The 25166-nt window shown below is 45.1% G+C and overlaps 1 protein-coding gene across 4 annotated transcripts in view; it reads right to left on the bottom strand.

The window, feature by feature from the left end:
• Dcdc2c (doublecortin domain containing 2C) overlaps positions 1–25166 on the bottom strand; it is a 67210-nt gene that overhangs the window by 32539 nt on the left and 9505 nt on the right. For 3 of the 4 annotated variants that reach the window (XM_076942050.1, XM_034514471.2, XM_076942049.1), the window contains exons 3-9: positions 23153–23229; positions 20464–20592; positions 15819–15956; positions 14459–14501; positions 12465–12588; positions 10789–10889; positions 3457–3525 (exon numbers count right to left, since the gene is read on the bottom strand). In XM_076942050.1, coding sequence (XP_076798165.1) covers positions 3457–3525; positions 10789–10889; positions 12465–12588; positions 14459–14501; positions 15819–15956; positions 20464–20592; positions 23153–23229 — 681 coding nt within the window. Of the gene's footprint in view, positions 1–904; positions 3041–3456; positions 3526–10788; positions 10890–12464; positions 12589–14458; positions 14502–15818; positions 15957–20463; positions 20593–23152; positions 23230–25166 lie in introns of those variants that run through there. The other variant, XM_034514473.2, reaches the window with a different exon arrangement.

Below are 25166 nucleotides of genomic sequence, written 5' to 3'. Positions count from 1 at the left end.
TATCTACACAGAGTCCTAATCACGCATTGTCTGGGCATACACTGCCAATCAGACTTTTCTTCTATATTCTGAAAAGAAAATTCATGTTTCCAAAACTTTACATCTGGTTTTACAAAATGATCAGATTGTATAGAATTGTAAAGCATTGTTTCTCTATAAATCATTTACAACCAGTGGTACTGCACAGATCGGGCCATTGGGATCTGGAGAGCAGGGCTGGTGAGATTGGTGCAGCTATTAAAGGTGCCTCCCACCAACCTGATGGTCTGAGTTCTATTCCCAGGGTCTACAGGGGAGAAGGGTCTACTGACTTATGCAAGCCATCCCAGGACCTCCACATGTGCACCATAGTATGCACATAGCAAAGAAGTAAATAGAAGCATAAGTAAATGTAATTTCTAAAGCTGGAGAGTATTCTAGTCCTCCTGAGTGCAGTAGCATTCACCCAGTGTAATTAAAGTCACCTTCAATGAAGACAAGTTGAAGCATGCGAAAGGACAAAGTACACATTTCATTTTTACTTCACAGAAGGGCTTTGCCCATTCATTAATGTTAGTAACTTTCCACTTTGATGATGAGGACAGTCTTGAGTATGGCTGTTGTCAGGGTTGTTGTGACTGCCCACTACACCTATTCCAGGGTCCTCAGGAGGAAGAACTCTCACACGGACGCATGGCTCTATTTTTTTTTTAATTTTTATTTTACACATATCATAACAAAAATGAGCACACTTTTCCACAACTCCTGGGCCTAAGGAGGGTCTCAATCCTAACAAATTCATCTGAAAAGCTCCTTCAGGCTGAGGCTCTCAAGGGCTTTAGCGCTGATCCTCGGAACTGGAGGAGTCAGAGGAGAGGGAGTCTGCTTCCCGGACGGACTGTGTGGTGGATGAAACTGTCTTAGGAATAGACGGTGTGTAGAGCATGAATGTAAGCAATGCTGCTGGAGTCAGTGCTTAAACACTATCAAGATAGCAACGTTTATATGTTTTTACCACCAAAAAAGTATTAGAAAAATCTGTGACCAAATATCAGAAATATATTTTAAGATACTGTTCATACTAACAATGTCTCTTACAGCATTTTATTTTTGGATTAAATATTTAAATTTGAATGACTCTGTCACAAGTAACTTTTTAAACAAGTCTGGAAGACATGTAAAATGATGAAACCATTTCAGTTGCTTAGGGATGACAGGGTCCATCTTAACAGCAGACAGCCGACACTAACGTGTCTATGAAACTTAATACAGTCAGTCTCAAATGCCCTAAAAGTAGACTCATCAATGACTGTACAAATGACTCATTAAGAGGGGGCATGCAGCACAGTGGCCTGCTGGTCAGGAAAACCAGTGGGGTGTGGCTTCTCTCTCGGGGCCACTGCTTACTATGATAATGCACACAAATACTGGATCACTCAGAACCTTGCAAGACATGGCTTGGAAGATCTTGGGGTCAAACGATTTCAAATTCATGGGGTATTTCATACCAATAGAGAGAAAAAGAGAACAGCAGAGACGTTTGTGCAGGGCATCCCTGAAAGCAAAGGAGAGGGCACAGACTTGGAAGAACCAACCACTCTCAGGCAGAACACCAGGCAGTTGGTTCTCCCCTGTCTGTGAGAAATGGACTGGAAAACCGACAGCAAATACCTATTGAGAAGAAAAGCCAGTAACTGGTTGGGCTCACTGCAGGGAATACTCAGATTTTGGGTGTGGGTCAAATCCGGATTGAAATCCAGAGTCCCATTCATTGATTTCAGACTGAAATGTTAACAAGTTGTTTTCCCTCTTTTACATGTTTTTAATGTCTACTTTAAAGAGCTGGGCCAGCACTAATGTGTGCCCATGGGGTACTCAGAAGTACTCAGGGTATCCCAGCATGCTACCCCAAGCCCTGTTCTACTCTGACTTGCCCACATAACCTTCCTAGAGCTTGTTAGCAGAAGGAAGAGTGCCTGCTCTCTGCCACCTTTCACCCCAAAACTTAGGCCTTGGTCCCTTCTCTAAAGATGGGGTACTTATATCTGTAGCTATTCCTACAACGTTGTTCTCATTAAGGGAAATATTTTGAATCATTCTACAAAATTTAATCTGTCATAGGCTAGTACCAGGTTACCAATACATAAAACCCCTCCTAGGAGCCTATACAGATTTCCCCCAGTGAATCAGGGTGACAGGGTGGACTTGGTGCAGATGCCCCATAAAGAGAGCTTTGAGATGTATGTGCATCCCTGCCATGAACTCAATAGCATCTTCTCTTCTCTGTGGGAACAAGTAGTCTCTTTTACCCTTAACCTTTGATCCTCTGGGACAACCTCCTTCATTATTATTCCTGTTCCCAGAATAGCCTTACTCTGTGACACCCAAGAAATTAAAATTAACCCTAGTTCCTCATTCAAAAGTACCCCCTATTCCAGACACACCCAGTAACCCCTCTCACTACAAACCACCCCCAAACCCAAGCTCTTTGGGGATGTATACAGAGGAAGGATGTATTCTGTGAGTGTGCCATTTTCTCTGACTCCTTAAGATACCCAACCTCCTCTAGTCTGTCTATTAAAACCTATAAAAACCTAACTAATGTCCTATGGCTCCTTCACCTTCCTTCAAAGGTCACTTGTCAAACTGGGAAAAAAAAAGAAAGAAAAAGGAAGGAAGGAAGGAAGGAAGGAAGGAAGGAAGGAAGAAAGAAAGAAAGAAAGAAAGAAAGAAAGAAAGAAAGAAAGAAAGAAAGAAAGAAACTAACTCTGGGGTATCTCTGGCACCCTTCCGTCATCCTTGAAGCCCGTGTTTGTTTGCAGCTGTGAAGGGCACTATGTCAGCCTGGCCAAATATCTGAAACGTAAACTACTTTGAAAAACACCTGGAGATAGAAGGTTGAAAACAAACCACCACAATTCATTCCTTAGCGGCATAATCATGATCGCATATGTAAAGTATATTTTGTTTTCCCAGTGTGTACATATTATGTAGACTCGTCACCACCTGGACTCAAGAGACCCCGGAACACCTGCCTCCCCAGACGACGTTTCCAGGACACCTGGACAGGAAGAATAAGCAAAAAGCTACAGCCCTGTGTCCTGCACCAACCTGAGCTGCCATCTGCAGATAGCCAAACACAGCCTGACCTCCCAGACAGGGGCTGTGGACATAGCACCCACTGGTGTGAATGGCTGTCTCACTACAGGAAGCTACCCTCACAGAGGCTGCTGTTCTTCACCACCCCAACCTGCCTAGACTATGATGGGATGTACAGTGAAAGAATAGTTAAGACAGGTACAGAGGAGATTAGAATTACCCCTGTGCCTTCCTGAAATACACTCTGATTTGCATCTGTGATCTGGGACCAGTCTGTGTTCCCAGATCCTTGACCATCAACCATGAACTCTGCCCAGCCTATCTCAAAAAAAGGTGGTTTATAACGCTACTATCAAAAGTAAAACGAAATTCACTCACCATGCCGCTTTCCAAGCCAGGGCTGCTATCACCTATCTCATCAATTTCTTTAACAATTTCAGCTGGTGCCTGGGGAGAAAATGCATGACCAAGCTGAGCCACGGTCAGTGCCAAACTCCTTTGAAAAAGCAGAGAGCACGGGAACCCATTGTGCCATTCCAGACCAGTTCTACAGACAGAACTGGAAGTGGGAAGTGCAGGTATTCCAAACACAGGATTTCTTCATTTTTATCAGTAGTTCCACCAAGGAAATGGAGAAATCTTTAGAGAGAGGTTCTGTAACATCTTTTCATGAAAACAGGAATGCCAGGAGATGAGCATGTAACCCCATACCTGAACTTAGGAGGGTGAGGCAGGAAAAGCACACGTTTGAGGGTAGTCAGGGCTACAGGGAAAGTTTAAGGCTAGCAAGTCCCTGTCTCAGAAATAAATAAGTAAATAAATAAATAAGGATCCAGGGAGTTGACCCAGTGAGTAGATCGACACTTGCAGCATAAGTCTGAAGACCTAAGTCTGGATCCCCATAACCCATGTGAAAGCTGGACACCGATGTGCCTATCTGTACTCCTCAAGTACTCCTATTGTGAGACAGGAGATAGAGGCAAGAGATTCCCCCATCAGTTCCTGAGTCAGTTAGCCTGGGGTACAGAAGGGATGCTCTATAAACAACAGCTGACACACAAAGTTGTCCAGATCTTTGCACTCTTGCTGTGGCAAGCACACACCCTCGTGCATAAATACAAATATATCAACAAATATTTGTAATTAATTGATTCATTAATTAAAATGCTATAGCCATGACAAGTGCCTCCAGCCAAAGGGCTGTTCCCCATTCTGTAGGTGCCCCCTGCAGCCTGACTGCTCTCAGCCCTCAGAGCAGCGTGTCCTCCCTCAGCTCCTTACCCTTCCCAGGTCTTGGGGATGTGTGAAAAAGAGTCAGTGAGCCAACTTTGTCGGTGCTCAGCACCCTCTCCCTCTCCCCACTCTCTTTTGAGCAGTTCTGTCAGTGGGTCACTTGCATTTCACTGCCACATCTGCTGAGACAGACTGACTTGACAGCAGTAAGCCATGTGTGTGCACCACATCTCCCCAGGGGTTTAGCCAGAACCCTCATCCTTCATCACATTTCCCAGGACATCCAAGGGGGGGGAGGGGGAAATCCTCTCTACTGTCCTGATCCCAAGGACACTGAGTCAAGGCAAGAGGCTGGAGCTGCCCCCACTGGCTGGGGAAGGTAGGACACACAGCACACCTGAGCTTAAACGGTAAAGAACTGACAACAGGCAAAGAGCTACCCTGAGCAAAGACAACTGCTGCCAGCTGTCCTAGGGCATGTTAAAGTAGAGGTGTACGTGCTGTACAGACACGTGGGCTAGTGGCCAATGCCCCAATCTCATTAGCTCGCCAGGGTGGCATGGATGTTACATTCCTACAGTGTCATAGACAAGTAACCCTAATCCTATGTGCAAGGACTGTGCAAACTACACAAAAACAGATTTTTCAAAACTCTTCAAAGGTTATCTGATGTGACAGCCAACACTGCGTCACTCATTCATCCAATAAACACAAAAAGGACACCCACTGCTTTGAATTCCACTCTGTTAGAGACACCAGAGATCTTGAGTGCAAACAAACACATCCTCAAGAAGCTGAAGTCGTCTGAAGAAACGAGCATTCATTAAACCGACAGCGCTTGAGTACAGAGCTACAACTGTGAGATGTGATGGAGAGACACGGGTCGAGAGAGAGCAAAACAGTGTTTAACATAGATAGGAGGCCAGTGAAAGCTTGCCTCTGGTGACGTTTAATTTAATGTGAAGGATATAGGATACTAATAAGCAAAAACAGGAACCGGAAGTGCATTCCTGCAGCCAGGACAGCACTGCAAAACTTGCCTCAGGTGAGGCACAGCACTCTGGGACTGCAGGATGGTCAAAGCAGGGTTCCTGCTCGCCTATAACAGGAGGATTTTGACATTCTAGACAGGTAGGATCCCAAAGGCAGGAGAAGTTGGATGTGGGGGTGGGGGACAAGACACCTTATTAACCTAAAGTGCCAGGCTTCTGAGTGGCTCTTAGGGGTCAGTGCCCCTGTTTAAAGCCTGGAGAAGCTGCAGGACAGACATCTTCCCCGATACTGAGAAGGGTGCATAAGTGCAGATAAACACTCATGACCTGATGTGACACTGCCAATCTCCAAGCCATCTTTACCTTGTTCGTTGTTTACAAACTAAGATGCAACTATTTTTTTCAAGTGTCAGTCATAAACTTTAGGGGAACCAGACCCCAGAAGTGAACCTGACTGACCATCAGGGCTCAGATGCCTCTGCCTAGCTATGAGGGGGACTAGATAGAGACTAAAGTCTAAAAAGGTCTTTCAAGGGCCCCTCGAGAAATGTGTCTCTACTGAACTGAGGCAGCCTCTGACCTCCTCAACAGCAGTCTTGCCTCATACTTGCTACAGAACTGAGGCAGCTCCCTGAGCTAGCAAGCCTGAGACCAAAGTCAGTGCGTAGAGGAAGGCAGGAGGCGTGATGGGAGAACAGGAATACTCATTACACCTGATGAGCTGAACCTGCTGCCTCTAGAACCTTCCATCTCACCGAGGCCTCTGCATGGCTCGCAGGTGCTCTGTGACAGTTACATGCTCCATGCTTAATCTGCTCTGTGAGTTTTCCATCCTTTACAGACAGTGTGCCTGGATGCAGAAGCTAATTGTGTTTTTAATCTATTTCATTAAAGCAAATACCCACAGGGCCTTCCTTGGCTTCCACTGAGTCACTCTCTATACCTAGAGACCCCAAAGCTCTCCAGCTCCATTACTCCACACAAGTCTTCTAATTAGGCAATCCTCAGAGAACAGGAGCCTTGCTGACCTCCTGATCAGACCATCCTCTCAGCTCAGCCAGCGACTTGTTCTTGACTTTATGGGGGATAAGCCCAGGAGGTGCAGTCAGGATATGCTGTGCTGGTATCGAAGCAAAGACTCAGCTTTCACTGTGACTCTGAACTCCAGCAGCTGTCAGTGCCAAGTGCTCATCCCTCCCCCACTTCCTGATGGACAGTCATCTGCACAGCAACAGTGGGAGGTGCTGAGTGTCCCACCACAAGCTGCACTTGTGTGAAAGGTTTCACCGTCTCACCATGTGATGACATAGCACCTAAGTCGCTCACTAATGCCTCCACACTGGACTTTCCAGCCTCCAGAACAAGGCGCTAACAAGCCTCCGCTTGTTACAAATGGCCCAGGCTCAGGTACCCAGATCAGATATCAGGATCAGTCCCTCACAGTTTCTATCAGTCCACCCTTCCCAAGTCTCACCTGGAGGACTTATCACCTAGGAATGGCACAAATCCCTGTCTTCTGAAATAGAACCATGTGCATATTAAATTTAAAATCATTGGTGATTATATATGAGTGCCAATTATCTCCTAGGTGCAGATAAAATGTGATTGCCTCCTCACGATCCACCATTATACTTCCCAACCAAGATTATTTGATTAAATTGGTTTTTGTTGCCCCTCACTGCCTCCCAGCACTGAGAAAAATAACTAATGCAGACAACTGTACCAAGAAGTCAGGCTATTGCTGTGGTAAACCTGACTGGGTGGTCATAGTTTTCTGCAACTGATTTCTGGGGGAAATGAGGAAGAACTGAAGCTTTAGGCTAAAGAAGCCATAGAATGCAGTAAACACAGCTTAATGGAACATTCTAGTAGATGTTTGGAAAAACAAAACACCAAAAGAACTCAGACAATGGAAACCTTGCTACTGAGGTTTCAAAGTGGAACAAAAAACCTACAGGCAATAGGGCTACAGGCCACTCACTTTATTTCCTGGCACAAAATCTGGCTAGTTTGTGTGTTAAAAATTTTGAGTGTGGGCTGGATGGTAGTAGTACACACCTTTAATCCCAGCACTCAGGAGGCAGAAGCAGGTGGATCTCTGAGTTCAAGGACAGCCTGGTCTACAGAGTGAGTGCCAGGACAGCCAAAGCTATACACACACACACACACACACACACAAGAAAAAGAAAAAGGAAGGAAGGAAGAAAGAAAAGGAAGGAAGAAAGAAATTCTGTCTTAAAAACAAAATTGAGTGTGGCTGAATTCAAAATTAATAAACTAAGTTATTTGGTGATTTCAAACCAGGAGAACATCCAGGCTATGGCATGGTTACTACTCACTGCTCTAAGCACTATAGCAAAAGAGCGGGAAGATACAAAAATGCATAGCTTGGAAGGGGGAGGAGAGGAAAAAAGAGGGGAGAGGAAAAGGCAGCAGGCATTAAAGAGACTGGTGCCAGCATGAGCCCCAGATGGTAGTCCTCTTGCAGAGGACTCAAGTTGGATCCCAGTGCCCTAGTTATGTGGCTCACACTGCCTGTAACTGCAGCTCCAGGGAGTTCCAACATCTCTAGCCACTAGGAACCCATGCACCTAAAATTAAAACAAGTAAAACTAAAAATGAGCTTCTGAGTTGAAAGCTTGGATATAATGCGAAGTCTTCAAAGTATGCTAGTAAACTAGGGCACTTCAGAAATCAAACTGTAAACGTGCCTTTGGTAGAAGCCAAGCGACAGAAGATGGAGAACAAAAACAAAAGAGGTCTGCATGATCAAAAGTGTGTGGATCTAGTCATAAAGTTTTATATACATATATGGACACAACCTAAAAGGGGATTTTTCTAAAGGCAGGAGATAGGAACACTGTAGAAATCTGGGTCAAAATGCACAATGAGGAGCCAGTGAGATGGTTCAGTGGGTGAAGGTGCTTGCCACCAAGCATGATGATCTAAATTCAATCCCCAGGACCCACATAGAAAGCAAATAATCTCCTACATGTTTTCCTCTGACTTACCCACACACTGTGGCAAACAGACGCCCATACACAAACTAAATAAATAAAGTCAAAATTGGAAGGAGCCAAGTCACATATGTCTTCAATTCCAGCAGAGGCAGGTGGATCTCTGTGAGTAGCAGGCCAGCCAGGACTACATAGTGAGACCTTGTCTAAAAACATTTTAAACACACAATGAAATTGAACACAGAAGAATGACAATCAGCCTCTCAAGTCATGTTTCCTACCCTCCTGCCTGCAACCAATCAGCTGCCCTCTTCTTTGGCCTCTGAGCAGATTTAAGTGTTTCCCAAAATGACAGAAAGGTACTGGGTTCTAGGGGAAGTTTCTAGACTTTGGACAAAGAAAAGGCAATAATTCAGTGGCCCTCATCTCTTTCCAGAGGAGAGAAGAATCAGTAGATTATCCTGTTTCCAAGCATCTCTTACCATAGCCTGATGCTGGACAGGAGAATCCAGGAGAGGCCACCGCCCTCACCTGCCTGACTCTTCTTCCTCCAAAGCAGCTCATTCCATAGGAAACCCTGCGTTAGCACCTGACCCTTTCCTTCCTCTCAGACCACACTACACTACAGTGAGAAAAACCACACCACAGTGTCAAACACAATGGATGTCAAACGCACAGGTAACTGAAGTGTACATATCCACTGTACACAAATTACAGTGATATTGGCCAGGCATGGCAGTAGACAGCTTTAATCCCAGCCTTGGGAGGCAGAGGCGGATGGATCTCTGTGAGTTCACAGTCATCTTGTCTACATAACCAATTCCAGGCTAGCCAGGGCTACACAGTGAAACCCTGTACAGCAAAGAGAAATAAAAAGGACATAAATAGTAAAATTCATACTGGAAATGTTGATTTATAACACAGAACACACAAAATAATTCATCAGTAACAGGGACCAACATCACATAAAAATGATTATAGATACAGCAACAATTTTCTCATTACAATGAGTCTCTAAAGGCCCAAAACTATTTAAATGGATAGAGTTTTAAGAAAAATGGCTTTTTGTCCAACATCCTAGTGAAATTGCAGAAGCTGACACTGCTCTCTGAGCTTGATTCTGACACCCAAGGATAACAAGAAGACAGACAATGGCCCAATAAATCAGTCTAGGAACAAGGCCAAAGAGAAGTCCAAAGGCCAAAGCTGAGGGCAAGCTCAGCCACTCGCCCTGTGTGAAAGTCCCCAGCTCTAATCTGACCAGCCCAGCTGCAGTCTCTGAGAGACAAAAGATTTGGGGTTCCCTGGCCTGGACAGCCCTTCAGGAGCTGCCTAGAAAAGCATTTATAGAGCTGATTTCAGAGCACAGAGCCCAAGTAATTTACAGCAGGGTCACAAGGGATGGAAGCCACAGCTGCTGGTGAAGATGCGTGAAGAGTTCAAGCGAGTGTACATTTGTAAATAAATAAATAAAATAAATACGACTTTATTGAATAAAAAGGAGAGGAAAAAAAAAAAAAAAAACAAGCCTGCTCAGTTTTGTCATGTCAAAGAGAAGAGTAAATAACATCACTGTGACTTGGAAGCTGCAGCTGGACACACACGGAGAAAGGACCAATGCCCAAGAAGTGGGAAGCCAGCAAATGGCTGGAGTATGCTAAAACCATGCTATAAGAAAGACATTACAGAGCAAGAAGTTGTAAGATTTTGGGTTTCCTAAAACAATCCTTCACAGGAGAATGAGGGGAGCCCAGGTGCGGGCTATTGAAATGAACTGGGTGGGAAAAGTTCTTATGGAGCAAGTAAGGCCAGAGCTCACCAGCCCACAGCCTGTTCATACCCATCCCTCCCTGCACCTGCCAGCTCCCTGAGGTTCACACCTGCAGCCCTCATCTGGCTCCCTTTCACACTGGTTTTCCTTCCCGCTGTCTAGTCACCAGCGTAGAGACCCCGCAGTCACTACCCCTTCCCTTCTCCATGCTTCTCTCCTCTCCCCTGAGACTATCTTGAGACTCTCTAGCCATTGCTCCTCCTGCAGAGGAGACAGTGACTAGACGGTACCAGATTTAGAACACTACACCAGGTACCCAATGTGCAGCCTTCCTTGGCCATCCTCACAAGTCACCTCCATCTGTGGGCAAGCACACGGAGAGCACTGATTTTATTTCTCATTCCATTCTCCCACAGACGAAGCTGAAGGGTTGTGTGCTTGCCAGGAGCCTTAACAGGCACTGGGGAGTCAATCTTGAGCAAAGCAGACTGCTACCCCTACTCTGTGGCATTCACAATTTAGATAGGGGCAGAGACAGTAACAGGTGACAGTTATCCATGGCCCTTTCAGCACAAGTGCTTGAGGAGGGCAAAAAAAATGTCTGACATGGGGACTCTAAGGATGGGTAAGTAGTTAACTGGTCATACACAGAACCTTCTAGAGGCCAGGGAGAACTTGGGGGTGAGGCTGAAGTAGGAATAGGAGAAGTCAAGGCTGACACAATTGAGTCAAAATTATACCAGCCCTTGCTACCCACCTGATCGACTGGCACCTCCACCTTCACCTCTGGGTCCTCCTTGACTTCCAGTGCTTCTTGGGCCTCCTTAGCAGGTGTCTGTGCTTTATATACATCACCTTCTGAGGGAAAGTAACAGACAATCCTTTCAAACGAATAGAGAAACTGACCCACAATTTATATTTTCTGACCCAAATCAAAGTTTTACTTCAGCAGCTCCTGAGTTTCTTATACCATCAAACAGAAGCCCAAATGGGGTAAATCCCCAACTCCACACACTCCCACTGCCCATCTGCTCTCTCCTCTCTGTCTTTGCTTCTGTAGAGGCCTCAGCTCAGTGGGCCCCAATTTTTGCAGAGCCTGTCTAGTCTCTATACTTCTACAAAGGTCCTAGAACCTTGAAACCTTGAACATCTCTGTCCAGGGGCTTCCCAAATCGCCCAATCTCTCACCTGCTCCCTGTCTATAGAGGAATGTGGGAGGAATGTCTCCCTGCCTGCTTCCTGTCTGCAGAGCAATGTAGGAGGGACATCTCTTACCTGTTTCCTGACTGTAGAGTAGTGTGGGAGAGTCTTCTCCTACATGCTTTCGTCGGTAGAGCTGTGTAGGAGGGACATCTCCCACACCTGCTTCCTGTGTGTGCTTATAACCAGACACTAAGAAGTCCCCCCCCCCCCACTGTCTGTCAGACTAGAAATGGAGACATACCTCAGGAAGGGCCTCATTAGACCTAAGCACCCAAAAGAATGCAGCAGAGAGGACCGTACAACATTAAGAATGAGAGTAGGCATGGTGAGAGCTATCGTAACTATCTCATTTTACAGTGAGGTCTGGATCCCGCTTCTAAAGGTACACAGGAACAAGCTAAATAGCTGTATGTTCAAGGATCCCTCAAAAGATGGGCTCAATTGACGTAGCAGAGGTATCTATGGTCCTCGTGTAGATGTAAATGTGGAATTTACTTTATATATGACATTTTTAAGGCTTCCTACTTAAACTCCCATTGTCCTCAGCTTTGTAATGTTACTGATCTTATCAGCAGCCTACTGCTTCTCCTCAAGCTGAGATTATAAGGCTTGATAATCAAGTAGTTCTAAGAAAAGAGGTTACAGAATAAGCTTTGTCTGAAGTGCATACCCTACATATACACTTTATGCATACACATATACCACATACACCATACACATATACACTATAAAACACACACTGACATGTCATACATATATATACACACTATATATAGTGTGTGTGTATACACATACACACATAGTATACCCCATACATATACACACTACACACATAGACCACACACATCAAACATATACACAAACATACACCATGTACACCATACATATACAAATACACACATGTATACTATACACATCATACTTATATACACAATACACAAATGTAAATCACACACCCCTACATGTACACATTATACATACACCATACATATACACACATACACCTTATATTCCATACATATGCCACCTATCCCCTACACATACACACACATACACTACACACAACATATACACACACAACCATGCATACTATACACACATATATATCACACATGTGAAACATATACAAACAATACACACATGTACACTATACACAACATACATACCACATATGCACACATACAGAGAAAGCACTTTTTGTAGCCTGCAGGAGATGAAACACCCCATTACCTGCACCACTTTGAATTAAAGGTTCTGTGTCCATCTGCTTTTTCTCTTTGGCATAATAAACAGAATCCTGACTTTTAGGTGGTACACTGTCATTTTGAAGAGGTTCTTTTACTTTGGACTCCACCTAATATGCAGATTAAGAAAAAAAGGTGTCAGGAGTAGAGGCCACGTTGAATCCTTGGTCCTTGGGGTGGACAAGGATAAGAAACCCAGGAACCCAAGAAGCCTCTCTGGGTCTCACCATTCTCCTCCCTTTTCCTTCTGAAAGGGGCAAAGTAATAGTCCTGCCTCCTTCCAGATCCACTGCTGGAGGTCATGTGGCTTCCAAGTCTAAGATGGGCTTGGGTATTGCACCAGAGGTGACACAAAAGGGACTCCTCCAGTCTTTTGAGGACATACATTGAAGCCTACCAAAAGCTACTGCTCAGAAGCACTCTAAATCTGCCCCAGTAGACAGTGTATATGCAAAACAAGGCTCAAAAATCAACCATACCACAGCACAGTAAGGGAAACCTGATTTTTTTTTTTTTTTTTTTTACAATTTGTATACTATCTGTAGACAATAACAATAAAGTACATGGTCATCACAAAACCAAAGTCTTAATACCCCACCAATCTTTGTGCTGCAAATAATTTCTTCTCCTTTTTTTTATTTGTCTTTTTTCTTCCCCACCCCCTTGATTTAATTCAAGTATTTGGAAGCAAATTCAGCCAACTATATAAATGTTCACCTCACACAAGAGACCAAGTTAAATGCCCCCTGATGGCTTTAAAGGGTGTTACAGTAAACCAGAGTTGTGTACAGAAAGCAGGATCTCAGCAGATCTAATTTTAGTAGTAGTATTTCAATACACTGCGATGTACCCCATTTAACACTGACAGTATGTGTGTCCAAAGCTCTATACTGTTCTTGTAAAATGCTCACTGAGTGCTCAATAGCCTCTGCTTTATAGTGTAAATACATTTTAAAAGACAAATTTCAAATTTAAAAGATGATCTATGCCCAATCCCCGGTGTGCTGATCTGAGTGCCTGAGCTCTCAGAGCAGATTGCAGTGCCATCTCTGTGTGCCTCCCTAGGATCCAAGCTCCAAAGAAAACACCACTGAAGTGGGAATTTCTGGTTTCTTTGGCCACTCAGTTATGTCATGAATTGTTTTTCTGGAAACTGTCTTATGAAAGAATGTTTTTGCTGAAGCAGGCACATGGGAGGATGCTTTGCTGAGAACAGACACATGGTGTTTTTCTGGGAGCTACCTGGAAAAAAAGGGCATGCAATGTTTTGCTAGAGCAGACACTTGAAAGAACATGTGATGTTTGGAAAAGGGTATAAATATAACCCAACAGACAGTGGATGATGCTGTGTGGCATTGGTTCGCCTTGCCACACTTTGCTGTCTTCCTTGGGCTTTGCTGATGCTGGTTTTCACTGATGATGCTGTGGCATTGGTTCAACTTGCCTTCTTTGTTGATCATCGTTTGTCATGACTTCATAGAAAAAAAAGCACCAAAGAACTTCTGGTGGTGTCCTAGCAGCTTCTTGCTGCTTCTGCAGATCCTGGCCAATTGTCAAAGCCTCATGGTTTCTTCTGGATAGAACTACTGTTGCTGATTCCTGAATGGTGTTTGTGAGTGGATCGAGCCACTGCTGCTGATTTATGTAAATTAAACTGCTGCTATCCTAACAATGAAGATTGGAATCAGCCCAAAGAACTATTTCTAAACAGGTCTGCATCCTCCTTTGCCCTATTAACCTTTCCTTTCCACTACCTCTATAGTGGGTGGTGGGCTAGAAAGGAGGTTAAAGTGTTTTAAAAATCCTTATTAAAGTAAGTTTTGAAAAATCTAAGCCAACACACTCCATCTTCCTCCTTCCTCTCACGTGGGTAGGTCTAGCTCTTCCCTGTTCTCTTAAAGTTATTTGCCACCCAAGGTTCTCAGACTACCAGGTATCAACAGAATCAATAACAGTGGTCATTTTCCTTTCAGAACTTACTCTTTTCTTTGTTTGTGTGCATTTATCATTGGCCCCAAACCTCCTGAAAGGCAAAAGACAGACAATTAATACATTTAAGCTCAGCTCAGATGCCCCTTGTCTTTATAAACTACAGGAACATTCTTGACTGAGAAAGGAGACCTGCTCTGTACCAAAGACCTAGCCAATGACAGCGGCCATCTCCTGGTTTGGAAGAAAAGGCAAGATCATCTTCGAAAATCAGATGGCCACAGGTTTACTATAGTAGGGTAGTGCCTGGTCTAGAGTGGCATGATAACAGGTTCTGTCTAATGCTAGAGGAAGCCTGACATTTTAATGATTTGGATGCTTTCCAAAGCATGGATTATACACATAGCTATCACTTGTTTGTGCAGCTCTCACCATTATCCAGTGAAGCAAGAGCTGGCTGGCTGCTCTGCAAGTAACCAAGACCTAAGAGATGCAAGTTCACCCCACACATCAGAGCTGATTAGTGGCAGAACTGAGATTCAAAACCTGCCTATCCTCTAAACACCACCAGACATAAAACTAAAACCCTGGTCTGAGTGACCATTTTCATGCTTCTATACTCTCCTCCCTACCTCATGAGCACTGGAGGCCTGCACCAGCAGTTGCACACACACACACACACACACACACACACACACACACACAACCCAATGGGCCTCTCCAACACTATTCTCAGAGAACCACTGTCCTGGCCTGTTTGTGTTCACAGTGTAGACTCCAGGCTCTCAGAAATTGTGCATGACTAATTTTAGAAATGCAAGGTTCAAAATGTCTATCTATATACATGCAAATGTAAGCACATGTAGAGAGTGTAAGTATAAATAGGTAGATAAATGATAAATAAATAATTGACTGATAGTAGATAGATAATACATGATAGATAGATGATAGATGATAGACAGACAGACAGACATCACACACACATCAAGTTTCACTACTGAAAAGTAACCAGTAACTGAACTCAACATATTTTGGAAAGGACATAGAAAAAAAGGTAAATGTCAACAACACTCAAAATAAAAAGGCAGAGAGGCCAAGAAGATGGCTAAGTGGGTAAAGGCACTTGACACTGAACCTGACAGCCTGAGTTAGATCCCCAGGACCCACAATGAAAAAGAAGAGAACCAACTCCCACAAGTTATCCTCTGATCTCCCCATGGATATGGATGGATGGATGGATGGATGGATGGATGGATGGATGGATGGATGGATGGATGGATAAATGGATGGATAAATGGATGGATAAATGGATGGATGGATGGATGGATGGATGGATGGATGGATGGATGGGCAGCTAGACAGACAGGCAGATTTTTTTAAAATTTGAAAGAAAGGTACAAGTTATACTCACTGCTGGACCTCACTGGGGACCCATGAGGACTTCCAGTAAGGAATGGATTTGAAAGTCTCCAGTCCTGCAGCAACATAAAAACAATTGTCTTGCAAATTCTTTGAGTCATCCAAAAGATGTCCATCCATTGTAAACAACCTGTGAACACAGGAAAGAGAATGGTATGGGGTTTTAGACATGGAAGTATAGGATGTAGGGGTACTGCTTCGCCTGTAATAACAACCAGCATGTCAAATACCTGAGAAACTACACTCCCCAGCAAGCCCGCAAAGCAAGGCAGGAAGCCTTGGAAACTGTTCTTCCTGGACTGAACACTTTCTGCTTAGAGCTTTTTAATTAAAGTGTATTTTTCATTATTCACAAGCCCTCAGAGGATTTCAAGAACATGATCAGCTCTTAGTTGGTATTCAATTAATTTTAACTAGTAGCAGCTAAAATTAATACAAATTGGCTTACATTGTTGTAACAATACTTTGGAAAGAAATCAGCATTTGTTAGCAAATAATGGGCCTTTTTATCATGACCAAATGACTACATTCAGTACTCTTTGGGAACTCATCACTGTCTGGTTAATTTAAGAAAAAAATTCTCTCAATTGTCAGTCTATTACACATAAGGCAATAAGGAGGTTCAACATAAATGGAAATGACTGCTCCTCAAAGCCAAGGGTCAGAGCAACCTATGAAGATAAACACAAGGTGCTCAGACTGCTGTCTCCTGAAAGCCTGAGTTCCGATGAAATGGTTCCCAGCCTATTGTGCTACTGTGAGGTGATGGGACCTTTAGGAGGTAGAGCTGGTATAAAGAAGCTGGGCTAATGGAGTCAGGCCCTTGTCAGAAAGGCCCCAGCCCTTTCTCTGCTGTTTCACGAGGCTAACAGCTTCCTCATCTGTGTACTTCCACCATGATGTGGTGCCTCACCATGGAGCAAAAGCAGTGGGCAAGACAACTGTACGGTGAAATCAAAGAACTGCAGCAAACCCTTTCCCATATCAAGGTGATTATCTATGGTGTTTTGTTATAGCAATAGAGAGCTGACATACCTCAGCTCTCTGTTACAAGTGGAGGAAGATATAATTTAGCCGTGGGTTTCACAAAACAAAAGAATCAATTTGTCTTGAAGAATGGTAGCAGGCTACCTGTCATGTAGGAAGGAGTGACGCATTCTGGAGTAGCCAGAAAGACCTATACAAAAGACCAAAACCCAGGGGTCTATCTATCACTAAGGGCAAAATGCCAACAAGACACACAAACATGTTACCGAAGGGCAGTTTACATAAAGAGCGTGCATTCTGGGAGGGGATTCCATCATTAACTTATACAAAGGACTGAAGACTTTCAAGGAGTAGAGAATAGGCTGGCTGGGTAGCTAGGACAGAAAGAAATGGCCCAATCCATCTGCACAAGCTCAGAAGATTGAAAGGCAGGTGGCTGTGGGACCCTAGGAGCAGATGGAACCCACAGAACTAGCCTTCACTCCAGGGTAGGCTTGATCCCAGGGTGGCCAGCTGACGCTCATGCTGACTCTTAAGTGATTCAAGGCCTGGGGATTTCATACTGGGCATTTCATTTCCATCAAGTGCAAGATGCTGTTGGCACTGTTCCTGGGGCCTCTCCTGAGAGCCACTTGCCTTGGCTCAACTCTAGAAGAAACACAGGTGAGCATGGCACAAGAGAACACAGTGGAGAAACACAGGGGCAGAGCAGGTTCTGTGACACAGCAGAGGCTTTGGTGGGAAACTCAAGCATAGGAGTCTGTTCTCATTCTGCCATGGCCTTGTGACAATGGGTGTTCATCCAGATATTGCTGGAACAAGTATATGGGGGTTAGACAGGAAAGAGAGAGACCTCTGCAGTGAGGACAAAGGGACCACTTCTCCAGGTGTTTAGATAAGAGGGCATAATGAAACATCCTTGACCTAACAAGGCCCAGAAGAGGCAGCACAACCTGTTACCACTGCAAGGAAATGGCTTGGTTAAGATGTTGCAAGCCCAGGAAACCCAGAGCAAGCTCAGGAGGAATGTCATGGGCCCCTGGCAGAGGTAGTATTGCAAAGGCTAAGGCTAGAGAAACAGCTTTGTGGTAGTTATGTTCGCTGCTGAGACCCAAGAAGCAGACTCGTCTAAAGTCATCTTCAGTCTTGTGAAGCAGACAGCAGAGTGCCAAAGAGGATGTCCCACCTGAACCAGAAGTGTTGGAGTAGCCAGGCAATGTGGTGGGGAGAGATTGCCAATAGTAAATAAATGGTATGTTGGGGGGGGGGTGACAAACAGGAGAAATGCAGATTTGAAATAGAGTCATGAGAACAGATGAGGTCAATGATAGAGTGGATACAGGGACAGACCTCTGTATGGAAGACTCGGGAACTCTCTTCAAGGAAAATATGGGAAAAAAATATGATGTATACGAAAAGCTAAGACTAGGGGGTGAGAAGACTTGTTAATATCCAGATTAAAAGTATCTAAAAACTCAGTTGAAATAAGACAGGAAAGGAGGAAATGTATGATGATGAAAGACTACATTTCAGAATTAAAGGGGGAAGCTTGGGATTGGAGGAATCTATAGCTGCTCAAGAGGGAGCCGAGAAAGCTCGCCTCTGCACCCCCTCAGCATGACACCGAGTGTGGGCTCTGCACAGAAGGAGTGCACAACACACAGAGCAGCTCAGCCAGTAAGACAGTAAGAAGTTTGCAAATGAAAAATAAATGAGCAGGTGTGGTTCTGTAACAAAATAACATACCTTATATCACAATATCCCAGCTCAGCATTAGCACAGCAGTGGGAAGCCCTTCTCGTAGGTTACCGTTAATGAAGCTTACTAATTGGGGGATATAGGGTCTGGGGAGATGGCTCAGTTGGTAAAGTGTTTGCCTTGCAAACACAAGGATCTGAGATCAGTCCTCAGAGCCTCAGGAGAAAGCCAGGCATGACTATGCACTGTTGTAACTCCTACAGGGGAGAAGTAGAGATGAGAGGAGACAGGCGGTTCCCCTGGTGAAAGACCCTACCTAAGAAAAACAAAGTAATGGCTCCCAAGAATAAACCTGAGGGGGTCCTCTGGCTTACACCCACATGCACATACAGAGAGGGGGGACAGAGAGGGGGAGAGGAAGAGGGAGAGAGAGAGAGAGAGAGAGAGAGAGAGAGAGAGAGAGAATATGGTAAATATCTCTAAGATGTCTCCCATCTTTTGCTTTAACAATAAACAACCAATTCAACTACTTTCCCAAAATAAAGATATAGTTCATCTCCCTAGGGTCTTAGACTCTTCTGGTGATGAACCAGGACCCTCCCAATTCATTTCCCATGGCTTCCTACAGCCTGTCCTCCGAGCCCATCTCCAGTCCTTTGCGATTCCAGAGACCCTTAGAACTTCTTTCTAGCAAGTACACACAGCTGCCACACTAGGCTGGGACTCAAGTAGGGAACCTTCATATCCTTCCTGTCCTCCATTCCAGCATCTCCAGGCTTAGTCCTGCTGCAGCCTGCCATTGGGAGCCACTATTCCAAGCCTACCTCCATCCCCCTAGTCCTTTCCCACCTCCCCTCTCAGTCTTTCCTTCTAGCCCATCTCCATTTCTTTGTGACTCTCCTGCCCCCCATGTACAGAACAGCTTTTTATCAAAACCCCACACCTACCACACTTGGCTGGGACCCAGGGAACCCCACAGTCACCATACTTGGCTAGGATCTAGATTGGGCAACACCAACCAAAAACGGGAACATCTACCCAACAAAGATAAGACTGGATAGCTACACCAAGAAATCCCTCAAACATCATAATTCCAGATGCCTAGATCCCAGCCCCAGAACACAAACATGAACATGAGACAATATGGCTCCTACACTGGCAGGTGAGGTCCTTCCCCTATGCACCACACCTACCCAGGCTTTACCAACCACCATCACTGCTCCTCTGTTAGCACATACAGCACGCCACATCCGAATGAAGCACTGAGCACTTATGCAAACTTTTACAAATTGCTAACATCACCACTTTTCAAGTGAGGAACAGAGTATCGGAAATTGGGTGTTCCTATGGTCACAAAGTTCAGATGGCAGAAAGAGATTTGACCCTAAAGCCCCGGTTAGAGGCTGTGGTGCTGGGCTGACCCCTTTGAACTCTTTTGCCTTGTATAAGCAGAACTTCTTCATTCATCTTCTGTGTCTTGTCTTGAAGACTGAATCCTCACATGGTCCCCCAACTTCTGCAGCCCACCACTAACTACAGTACCTCCTCCAGCTGCTGCTCACCTAAGAAGAGGTTCTGGGAAGCAAGGTTCCTTAGTGTTGTTGTTGTTGTTGTTGTTGTTGTTGTTGTTGTTGTTGTTGTTGTTGTTTTCACAATGAGGGGTGTATTGTGCTATGTTCCAAGTGTGAAGTCAGAGGAGAACTTTGTGGGGTCAGTTCTCTCCTTCCACCATCACAAGGGTTCCAGGGTCAAGCTCAGATCATCAAGCATGTATGACAAACACGCTGCCCACTGAGCCATCTTACCTGAGGCTCTTCCTGGTAATACTGTGCCTTCTGCACAGCTCAATGTTGGTTAAATAGACTGATTAATGAAACCAGCTTAAAATAAAGGTCGAACACCCAGTTCTTCCCCTCCCCCACCCGACTCCTAATCCCACATGAGAGCCTTACTTTCGAACTCCTCCTAGAGGGAAGACTTTTTCTCCAATCATGGCCAGCACACAATTCCAATCCGACAGGCTGAATTTGGGTATAATAATTTTGATAGGAGGGATAAATAATCTTCCATTTGTGAAAACACTGTAAGAGTAAGAAGAAAAAGCATCATTACTGCCTTAAAATTGAGGGAGAATACTGTATTCAAAAAAAACAGATGTACTTAAGAGACAATGTACAAACATTGCATAAATGCAAAAACATTCTGATACACTGATTTACCCTTAACGATACAGTCCTACAGAACAGTCTTCAAGTCCACTGACACAACAATAGTTTTAGGAAAATACTGTTTCATTTTGCACTTCACTGCATTGTGATAGGGTCTCATATAGCCCAGACTGGTCTCAAGCTCACTGTGCAGCCAAGAATGACCTTGCACTTCCAGTGTCTCCACCTTCAAGCACTGATATCACAGACATACGCCACCACTTCTAGCTTATGAATCACAAGGGATGGAGCCGAGGGCTTCCTGCATGTGAGGCCACATGGTTAACAACTGAGCTCTGTACACAGCTTGGAAAGCATCTTTTCATATAGCTAGAATGTGACATAATTATACTTCCCAAAAATACGTTTCCTATGGTGGGTAAATTAGAAAAAAATCATATCCAGATAGAAAATGAAAAAGAGAGATTATATGTGCGAGATGTGGTCATGTGCCTTATTATACAGCCTAGACAGACACGCACTAGAAATGCCGTATGATCCAAATGGATCTTTCAACCTGAAGCTCTACCAAGACCCTTGAGCAGCTAGCAATGGGTCAAGTAGACAGCTGCCCTGAGAGCTGACAGCAGACATGATGCTGACAGTCAATTCTACCCACGATCAGGAGGAGCATGGTCTTAACTGTCACCTTTTGTTCCTGCCTTCTTCTGCTCGCCAACAGACCAAATATCTGCCTGCTAATGACCTCACCTCCTTGGCCTAAAACACTCTCCTAATGAAAAGTGGGGAATCCCTGGGAAACCACTCACAGGATTTAGAAACTTTTTGTCAGCTCACTTCTAAGAAAGTTTTTACTTCTCCACATAAAGTGAACTGAGAGTGAGGGCCCACCACAGAGCAGCACAGGTGGTGAATATCCTTACAGAGTGGGATCTCAGAGACCAGAACCGGGTCGCCTGACTCTGAGCCTCAACCTCTGACTCCAACATAGAAGACATTACACTTCGATGGTCACAACTATCTAGGTGGTGCCCCTGTGTCTCACCAAGGAGCTCCAGGCTTTCCCTCCACAGAACAAAAGCCACATTCCACAAGCCATGCCAGCCTCACCCACTCCATTGCAAGGAAAGGTCGGAGTCCTTCCTATCCTGAATGCCTGACACAGAATCCCTGACTTCCACATGCTGAGTTCTCCAGGCCAACATGATCAGCTTTTTCTGTGGTGGAAGGATGCTGCACTTAGATGGTTATTTGGGTCCATCTAGTGGAACTTCCCAGCACTCCAATCAGGAGGTGAAATACATCTTCTGCAAGAGTCGCTGGTATACTGGGCCTTGATGCCAAGCTGTAGCTATGGAAATGTGTATCTTCATCAACCAGGACTCACAAGCAAGTTATGTTTCCTAAAGGTGTGACCTGATCTACAAAGATGGTGTCTGAGAAACTTAGAAATACCAGGACTTCTATTGTATTAGAGAATCCCAAATACTTTTCAAGCATTTTTAAATTGCATTTAGTGTATATGCATGTGTGTGTGCATGCACATATGTGTGCACATGTACCTCTGTGTACATGTGTCTACTTGCACAGGCCACAGAATTTGTGTGGAGATCAGAAAGCAACATGCCGGAGTCAATTCTCTCCTTCCACCACATGAGCCAAAGGATTGAACTACGGTTATCAGATTCAGTAGCAAGCACCTTCACTCACTGAAGCAATGCCTCCAAAACCTTTTTTCTTTAATTTATTTATTTTGCATTTGTACATGTGTGTGTGTGAATGTGTGAATATAAAACCAATGTGGAGATCGGGGAACAACCAACCTCTCAGAAGGCAATTCTTTCCTGGCACCTTTTAGTACTCAGGAGTTGAATGCAGGTTGTCAGACCTGTGGCCAAGTGTCTCTATCCACTGAACCATCTTGCCAGGCTCCTGGTGTTTATGTTTTAAAGAAACTGTGTACTTACCCTTTCTCTGCACATTACTGCTCCCAGGAAGGCTCCCAATGTGGAGATCCTCTTTGTCTGGGGGCTTGTGCCTTTCAAAGGGTACTATAGGAACCCCTGGCCTGTGCTTCTAAATGATCTCTTCTAGAAACTGAAAGTGAGGGATGTCCACACATTCCTTGAGACTTTGAAGATAGGAGAGAGACGCAAAGCATGTCTGTCTCCCTGTTTTTTCACCTCAGGGAAGCTACTGCAGATGGTGGCACCCTGACTGGACAGCATCCTCAAAGAAGGATACAAAGATGGTGTCTGAGAAACTTAGAAATACCAGGACTTCTATTGTTTTAGAGAATCCCAGATACTTTTCAAGCATACCACAGAGAAGGTGGTATGTGGTCAGAGAGACACAGGAGAGGAAGCAGAAGAGGATGTGAGGAAGGGGCCAAGAACAGGTAGCCCAGCTGGAGAGCACTGCCTCTAAGGAGCCAGGATGTGCTCCAGTTTTGCAGTCATGACACTGAACTCACTTTATGTATCGGGATGTCCTGCTCTGTGTTTGCCACCTGGAAGGCACGTTGATATCACAATGTACCACCGGCTTGATCTGCAAAACAAACCACAGGGCTCAGAGTTCAGTTCAGATGAGCAAACACTAGTCAGTACCAACAAGTAAGGACAACACAACCCCAAAACCACCAAGGTTATAGACTGCCAAGGACGGGTCCCCAGGGACTGAGAGGTTGGTATGTACCAGGGTTCCAACATCATCCCATTAGGTACCAGTAGGTGCCATGTGGGAGTGAAGTAGGCTGAAGGTCGTGTACTCCAAGTGCTGGGGAGCTGGAGGGAGACACACAGAGTGTCGGGGGAAAGGGTTACAAAGTTGAGGAGGGTACATGGCTCATACTATGGACAGACCCAGTCATGCACCCAATAAATGCATACTATAGCCAAGTGTCCCCACAGTCTGCTGGACAAATTACAGGATGAGAAGTGAAGAAGGTGGCTTCCATTTTCAGACCACAGAGTGGAATACAGTGGTCAGGTGGGACATTCCCCAAACCTACAGGGCTCTTTCCTAAGAATGAATATGCAGAGGCAAGTGGAGAACCTTCCCAAGACTTCACCTCAGGATGTTCAAATAGGAAGCAATTTTGGGGGGCCCTGGCACAGGAGAACAAAAGCTCGCTTCATCCAGCCCACTGGCCAGGAGTGCACAGAGAATCAAAAAGAGACAATGTGGGGAGTCAAGGCTACCCCTGTGCTGGGTAGCAGACTGGCCCAGCACCATATGCCAGTGACCCTGTGGACTACTCCATGCTATTACAAGTTGCCAACAGCACTAGTCTCACTATTCCTCAGTCCGCTATGTGAACAGCATAGAGCCCTTCTTGTCCCTGGATCCACTCACTAGACTCACCTCTCTTCCCTGCCTCTCTTCCCACCTCATAACTGTTCTGTGGCCTGGTACAAGCCTTCTACTTCCTTCACTTGGCAATAGGGTCAACCCCACCTGAGTCCCACTTCCCTGCCACCTCCACCACTGGCCACCATCCAGCATGGTAGGTCCCATGTGGGGCGTAAGGCCTCTAACATGGCACCTCCCTGACACCTATCAACCTCTTCATATTCTGTCAATTGGTAACCCTAACCTATCTCGTGTCCACATAGGCTGCAGGCTTGGCAAAATATGAGGGCCTGTGGCTCATCAAGCTCTCCTCTTCTTCATACTTACTACCCTCCAAAGTTCAAAGTTCTCTCTAAAGTGACACTGAGGAACCATCCCTCATGAACACCTCATGAAGTAGGCTTCCTGTCTCACACTATACACTGCATGGGATGCCGTCTCTGTAGGGCTGTCCTATGTACCTCACACCTCAGACCTCACACCTCACACCTCACACAATACTTGATGGTCTCTTTCCACTCCTTAATCTGCTAAGCCTTCTACTTCTCAGGCTGCTAACCCCCCCCCCCCCCCACTTTCCAATCCATATCTACCTAGAGGCACCAGAGAACTTTGGTCTGGCAAACACCTCCCTCCCACACTTTCTATATGAGTCTTGAGACCAGGCTGGGGGCCGTGCCTATACTAAGACCTTTGCTCTGCCAGTTCCAAAGTCCTGCTTTGCTCTGCCTGTCCAGCAAGGAGACTCACTGGCCTGTACCACCCTCATACCTCTCCCTCCCAAACTGTCCCCACCTCAGCACCAGACAGCACATAGTCTGCAAAATCGGGGAGCTTGTATGGACATCTCAAGAGGAATAAAAAATCACCAATAAATTTACTTCAAAGACAGTGACAGGCAGACCGGGAAATGAGGGACAGCCCATCACACAACACAGAGGCAAGACTGTACTGAGCCTGACAACTGGGAACCACATTTAGAAGAAGGGAGGGAGTATGACATGCCGGGCCTGGAAGAGGGGCACAGGCTTTGCCATCTACTGTATCCATCGGCTACCAGTGGCCAGAACAGAGACATGAACAGGAGGCAGAAATGGGATAAATCTCACAGAGTCACAAGCTGAGAGCTGGAT

The sequence above is a fragment of the Arvicanthis niloticus genome, chromosome 11 (genome assembly GCF_011762505.2).
Source record: "Arvicanthis niloticus isolate mArvNil1 chromosome 11, mArvNil1.pat.X, whole genome shotgun sequence".
In the NCBI taxonomy this organism is placed as follows: domain Eukaryota; kingdom Metazoa; phylum Chordata; class Mammalia; order Rodentia; family Muridae; genus Arvicanthis; species Arvicanthis niloticus.
The sequence above is the reverse complement of the archived record's forward strand: the minus strand, read 5'-3'. Positions and strand labels throughout refer to the sequence as shown.